The sequence below is a fragment of the Pseudomyrmex gracilis genome, unplaced genomic scaffold (assembly GCF_002006095.1).
Source record: "Pseudomyrmex gracilis isolate BER0280 unplaced genomic scaffold, ASM200609v1 scaffold_2923, whole genome shotgun sequence".
Classification (NCBI taxonomy): Eukaryota; Metazoa; Arthropoda; class Insecta; order Hymenoptera; family Formicidae; genus Pseudomyrmex; species Pseudomyrmex gracilis.
Genome location: NW_018023507.1, coordinates 4603 through 12153, shown reverse-complemented (window position 1 = coordinate 12153; position 7551 = coordinate 4603). Strand labels below are relative to the sequence as shown.

The following is a 7551-nucleotide window of genomic DNA, read 5'->3' as shown; positions in this document are numbered from 1 at the left end:
CATAGCATACGTATCGACAACTCGCTCGTGGACATCGCTACGTAGTTGCCAATGTGCACCACCCATGGACATGCGCTAGCTTACGGGCCGGAATAATGGTACCCAAAAACTCTTATGGGCCTGGCCGCTCTCAGGCTTCTCTCTGGTTGTACAATCAAACTATTAAACAGATACGTTTTCTCTGTATCGAAAGCCTTTCACCATTTATATATCTCCTATAATTAAACTTTTACAGAATAGCAGATTTGTATTAAAACAATTCATACGCGATATAGTATCGTACGTTACTTGTCTTAAATAATGCGCAATGCTGTTTTATATCTCAAGTCTGAAATGTGTGTAAAGTGAATGTTTGCAAAAAATAAATAACTATAGGATTTACATGAAAGTAATAAGTTCACTGTATTGAAGGCATAAAATATTGTCTTAAAATCTCAAGTCAGCTTTTCTCTAATAGGGCTTTTACTCTGGTAAAATCAGTAGAATATAATGTAATGTAACTATTTATTCTTTATATGTGTGAACACACAACTGTGAGATAGCAATTTGGTAGAAGAGAGAGATGAACAGTATTGAGAAAAAAAAAAATTAATATAATTGTTGAAATGTAACTCTTTGTCTTGTTACATATTAATTGCTTAAATAACAAAATATAAAAAAATCAGATAATTTGTTGTAAGAAAGATAGCAATTGTATATCATGGCTACTTTTTTACCTTATCTGATTTGTAGTAATATAGTGTGTTATTATTGTTATATATCTTATTAGCACAAAAAAATAAACGTTGCATGTAGAAAAATAAATTTTAAAAAAAAGAATAAGAATTTTTAACTATTTTCTTTTATGATATAGATTTCTACAGCAGTGGTTTCTCTTTGAATGAGATAAGTTTGGAGGACTAGAGCAAAGAACAAATTGCCATTTATTACACAGAAGAAACATCTAAAGCCTTAACACAACGATCTCATGTAAAATATTGCAACTTTATAGTACAGCATTGTTGCAACGTTGCAAAGTAATGTATAAACATTGCAAACTACCCTAAAAAAAGTTATAAAAAATATTTTTTTGAATTATTGAACAAATTTGAAATTATTTGCAGTAAAAATGGCTAGTTCGTCAACAATATGTGAATTTGAAGATATCTTCAAAAGATATGATTCGAAGAATAAGTTTTGTATGGAAGGTGAATTAGACATTTCTAATGAAGATTCAAAATTATTTTATGAAACAAAGACTGGGCAATCAGATGTCTTGAATATATGGAACTATGATACAGAACAAATAAATAAGTTGTTTTTAGCTTGTGAAGAATCTGGTTTTGGACATAAAAGAGAATTAGTTTTTGATGAAAATGTAAGAATTGCTAAACAACTTAGCTCAGATCGTTTTTCTTTTCAATTCAATCCTGAATCAAAGCCTGAAATTAAATATTCTGTAAAACAACTTTTAAATGGAAAACAATTCACATTAAAACCATACAAATTGAATATATATCAAAAGGGTGGTTTCTTTTTAACTCATAAAGATACAATTAAAGATAAAAATATGATAGCTTCATTAGTTTTATGTCTGCCTTCGACTTTTAGTGGTGGAATTTTAAAAGTATCAAATAAGCGCGGTATTGATGTTGATATTGATTGGTCTTCAAAATCAAAAGAAAAGAAAATACAATGGGCTTGCTTCTTTACTGATTGTGATCATTCTATCAGTGAAGTCACTGAAGGAAACAGAATAACCATAGTCTATAATGTTATAATTTCTAATATTAAAAAAAATAAAAAGTATGGAAAATTGTCAATCGAATCATTGAAAAGAGGTTTAGAAGAAGAATTAGTTAGATATATAAACAAAATACAGTTAAAGCCAGAATTTAATAAAAAACTATTTGCATATCATCCTTTCCACTTTTATGGTTTTAATATTGTAAAAAACACTCCTGATGATCTGATTACCGTTTTAAAAGGAGATGATCAGATTTTTTGTAAAGTACTAAAAGATACAGGTTTTAAATTTGATATGTATGTATACTATGATGACATAGAACAATATGGACATATTATATCAATTATAAATGAGTTGAACGAAGATGAAATCTTATGTGACAGTATAAGTGAAGAAGAAAGAGATATGCTACATCCGATTGAAGAGTTACAATTTGTAAATTCTCCAGTAGTTGGAGGAAAAAAATTTGATGAAGTAACTAAGTATTCTTATGAATTTGGATGTACAGGGAATGCGCCCGCAAGCGACGTCGAAAATGTTTATGCAAGCCTTATTTTAGTGTTTTCCAAAAAAGAGACGATTCCATTAAAGCATGTTTCGAAAGAAAATTATTGTGAACTAGAAAACATATCTGACAAATCTGATAACTTTGATGAGAATCAAGATTCAAAGTCGCCGACGGCACAAAAGTTCAAAAAACGTAGAAACATTTAAGGCGCCCTTTAAGATAAACTTATTTAGAAGAAACATGAATACTGATAAAAGTAAACTTAAGTTCTTATAAATTATGTGTCAACTGTTAGTTTTATCTCATCTTATTAATTTTCTCATCTTTATCACAATCTGTTCACTATTATGTTTTATTTTTGCAGATTGTTTTTTTTTTAATTTTATATCATTGTTATTCTGTTTTTTTCAATAACTTACTCATTAAAATTACAAACATTTTTTAATCCTGTCTGATGGAGTCTAATAATTTTCTAAGAAATCTAATAATTTTAAAAAGTTTTTCTAAGAGGTCTAATAATTTTATTTGAAAAAATATGAGATAACGAAGTAATTTTTTTTAAATAAAGAATCTTGAAGTTTGATATTATGTTACTTAATTAGAGACCATGTATTATTTAATATAAATAATCATTTATCAATTAATGGTTTTATTTTATTTGTTACTAGTATACAGGCGCGTGCTATGTTTAAATAATTGACTTTTTTGTGACGTGTAGAGTCCATCAGATAATATATAACTATTTATGTTAAACGTGCATTAAACTTATATGTTTAGTAGTATTACTTAGTATGATTATGAGATTTATTTTAATGTTCGACAGATATTATAACTGTTGTATTTGGTGTATATGGTGTATACATGTTATGTATTATGATAATTTCTATATTGTATTTGATTGGAAATAAAATTTTTGGAAACAAAATGTTATGAATTACATTGTGATATAGTTTAAACAGAATATATTTGGTAAAAATCATACTCTTTTGTAAAAATCATACACTTTTGTAAAAATCATTGCAAAAATCAAGTCTCTGATGATACAACTCTTCAAGACCTGTTTCTTTGTCTTAACTCTGTACTCTTTGACACAAGTCCAACTCAGTAAGCAAGAAAACATTAACAGTGTATTTTTGCAATGTTATTTTATAAACGTTTCTTAAATACAAATGTAGTTCTGAATGTAGCATATAATATATAATCGTGAAAAAACTAAACAGAACAATCTTCTATACAAACCTTTTTTTGACGAATAGAAAATCTTTAGACATTCTTGTCCTTAGGAAAAGAAACAGGAATAATGTCGGATTCTTTCAACTTCTCAAAGTCTCTGGTACGGACTTTGAAGCACTACTTCAATGATCTACTTTTAAACCGTATTTTTTTCCTGTGATCTAATAGATTTCTACTTTATATTAATATTTAAAATGTCATATCAGTACAATTTTGCGTTTACTTATTGTTCTATTATCTGAATAAGAAAATATGAATACCACAAAAATTATCTAACTTGATCTTCATATTTAAATCCAGAAATAGAACTTTATATCGTCACTCCCTACGTATAATTACATAAGTGTCACATACAGGATTTTCAGTTTATTGCATAGTGATAATTAGAAAGTCATGTTCTTTATGTGTGTGGTCTCACCAAATATTAAAAAAAAATATTCATAAGTAAGGTAAAAATTTAAAAAGATCCCTTAACTAGAGAAACTATATGAAGCTTTACTTTTAAACTGCTCTCCTCTAAAATTTGCGTTTTGAAGTTACGGGATAATAGGTAGGGAGTGACGATATACAACCGTAAGCTGGACGTACGTGCAAAATATACGTATTTTTTTAACGTATAAATTAATACACAGAAAATTCAAATTGAATAACAATTCTGAAGTTCATGTAAGATGCTACTTTGCGTCACATGTGTATGTATATTATCTACCTATTTAACTTCTCAATGAAATTTAAAACATTTCAATGTAAAATAGACATCTTAGCCAAGAGTCGAAACCAGATTTCTCGCATTCCGTGCAGTCGCCGGATTGAGAAGTTAAAAAAATTATATTTTGCACGTATATATAGCTGTAAAGTTCTATTTCTTGATTTAAGTTTATACTTATTGAAGTCGTTGTAATTATTGTTCTTAATAATTTAATTTTCGTTGCTTTTTTAAATCTTAACAGATTTGTGCTTATTTGAGTGAATACTTATCGACAGTAAAGTAGATGTAGTACGGATTAAAACTCAATAACATATACATCTGAGAGTAAATATAGGACTCTAATTGAGCGTCATTTACCGTCTACGTTTGTAAGTCGATGTTGCTGTGCAGTTCTTACATCTACTTTCGTGAATATATGACGCTGAAATTTGCGGTTAAGAGCGTAAGACAATATAATAGAATGATCGTTTTTCAGATTTCTTTCTAGTCGCGCTTTTGTACTAATCGGCGAGTTTTATGAAATGAAATAATTTCGGGGCCGTTTTCGCACTTTTGTGAGGCGTGTGCGAGAAATAAAATATCGTATATGCGCGTTGCTGCAGCTACATGATTACGCGTATTTAAAAAACAGGAACAATGTAAAAACTACACAATATACGTTATAGTATAAACTAGAAATATATAAATGGTAATAAGAGCCATCCAGCGAACAACTTTTATTACCTTTTATATATTTCTAGTTTAAACTTCAGAGCCTAAAGATTCTCTAATTGTTATAGTATAAATGTTTAATAAATTGTGAAAAAGACAATTATAGCAAGCATCAAAATTCCTTATAACTGTGCAACATTACTACGGAGTGTGTAATCAAGTATCTTCTTTGTTAGAGTTATTTATTGCTAGTAATATCAATTAGAATTTCTATGTTTCGCGCTTCTATTAGATGCGTAAATAGCAACCTGCCGCGAACGTCGACTTTCGATAATTAAAATGGCTGATCTCAGAAAAGAGAACATAAAAAGAAATAGAGATCTGCACCTGTTTACATAATATGGAAGTATGTATGATTGGTAAGAAAAAACACAAAATAATTTAGCAAGCAACATCAGAATTTATTAAGTAGAATCAGATATCATCTTCTTTTACATTATCATTTGTTGTCATTTGTTTTCTAAATTTTAATTTTTTTTTCAAAAAAACGCTACATATAATAGATACATTACAAAGTATACAAAAAATATATACTTTACATTAATTGTTTTAACGGTATACAAATAAATATGTATAAAAAGTTACACTTTCAAGAAATACACTTTTAACTGTTTGATTGATTGCTTTTTTTAAATTTATATATCAAAGATGTGTTACAATTTTTTCAATTTTTATACTACAATTTTTGTATACAATACACAGAAATACAATATAATACAATACAATTTTCTTATCTTTTAATATTGGATTGGCCAATAAGTTCGTGCGGTTTTTTATTTGTAGAAATGAAAGACTATATATATATATATATTTTTTCATAGAAGAAATTAACTTTATTTAACAATGTATCAGTCGTTTTGATTCATTATTTTGTCATCTTTTGAGTAATTTTATAATTTCTCTCTCAAAGAACTTTTTGTTTTTATCGGCGACATATTATTTGATGGCATCCTCAGAAAAAAAAACTGCTCATTCAAATAATTCTGAAGAAAACGAAACAGGTGATAATCTTAAGGAGCACGGTCTGATAAATAAATAAAAAATGCAGACATTCCAACGCAGTTCCAATATCACATGATATCACGAAAATGACGTAGAAACGATATCATTCTACAATCAAATGATATCATGTGCCGTCTGGGTAAGTCTCGTCCTTGGTAAATATGATTTGCGTCTCAGACCTAAAAAGGGACCAACGAGCAAGTGTTCGCTAGACAGAGTAAGATCGGCGTACGTCGTTGACTTGTCGACGAATATAAACAAACTGACTCGACTATCTCACAGAGGGACTTCCGTGTCCACTGTAAAGAGAGATATGGAAATCGACGCGTTTACTGTTGCGTCACACCACAGCCCGACCGTATCCATGGATCAGGACGCGTAACAGTTATACAGTATTATATTATATATACTATATATATATTTAAGCACGTAGAATTTTCAGGAATATTGTCTTTGAATTAATTTTAAATAAAATTTAACAAAATTGTATTATAAAAAATAGGTTGTTTAGTTTTATTTAAAATCAGTTCAAAGACCTGATATTCTTGGAAATAGTATCATAAAAATATAATGTAAAGGAAACAAATAATTAATAACAAATATTCAGTATCATGCATATCTATTTTTAATAATAATAAAATATATTATTACATATACATACATATATATATAGTACATATTAGGTAGGCCAATAAGTTCATGCAGTTTTTTTACTTACATGGGTGTACTTCCGAATGACCCCTGCTCCCGATCGACCTGAAATTTTGCACAAAAATAGTGTTCGATGGGACAAACAAAACGCACGTAGTCTCCACTTCGGCAAATAAAAAACAAAGTTTTAAAAAAATAAAAACGATATCGACTAAAATCGATTTTAGATGTATTTCAGAATGACTACTTTTTTCGATCAATCTGAAAGTTTGCACAAAAATAGTGTTTGATGGAACAAACAAAACGAGCGTAGTCCCAACTTCGAGAAATAAAAAACAAATTTAAAAAAAAATAAAACTTATATCGACTAAAATCGATTCTATATAACATGTATACACATATATAATACATAATAAAAATATTATATATGATAGTTGTACTCACTGAAAAAGAGATTTTTAAGCACTTATTAAAATATTTAAAATATTGTAAATACAAAAAAAGTTAAAAAATAAAAATCACAAAAGAAATTTAAAAATGTACAAATTAAAAACCTCAATTTAGTTTTTATATTTTTACCCGGGGAGTGCGGGGGGAGGGGCGAAGCTCCTCCCCTCGCAGGGGGGCATAGGCCCCCTGTGTGGGGGGCGCAGCCTCCCCTGCGCAGCCCCCCCCTGCCTACACACTTACAACATAAACATAAGAACTTACTTTTTTTAATTTTTTAAGTTTTTAAAAACTTACCACATATATAGAATCGATTTTAGACACATACATAGGTTTGGATTGAACCTCGCTTTATATGGAAAGTAACTTCCAACGCAAAGCGAGGTTCAATCCAAACCTACCCAGCAAACAATTTCTGACTGCGCAGACCTTGGCAACAGAAACTGTGTGCAGAAACGCTACAGTATGGAAACATGCTTTGGTGCTGCCAAAACTGTTAGCACATAGAGACAAAAAACGCAACAACTCTGTTGGCACATACATGAGACTATTGCGGCCAAAATG

At 29.2% G+C, this 7551-nt stretch overlaps 1 protein-coding gene across 1 annotated transcript; it reads left to right on the top strand.

Moving 5' to 3' along the window:
* Positions 1–410: 410 nt before the first annotated feature.
* On the top strand, positions 411–2548 carry LOC109863028. Its single transcript, XM_020443205.1, has 3 exons — positions 411–470; positions 854–1016; positions 1104–2548. The coding sequence occupies exon 3, from the start codon at positions 1109–1111 to the stop codon at positions 2438–2440; it is 1332 nt and encodes a 443-aa protein (XP_020298794.1). The 5' UTR covers positions 411–470; positions 854–1016; positions 1104–1108; the 3' UTR covers positions 2441–2548.
* Positions 2549–7551: the final 5003 nt, after the last annotated feature.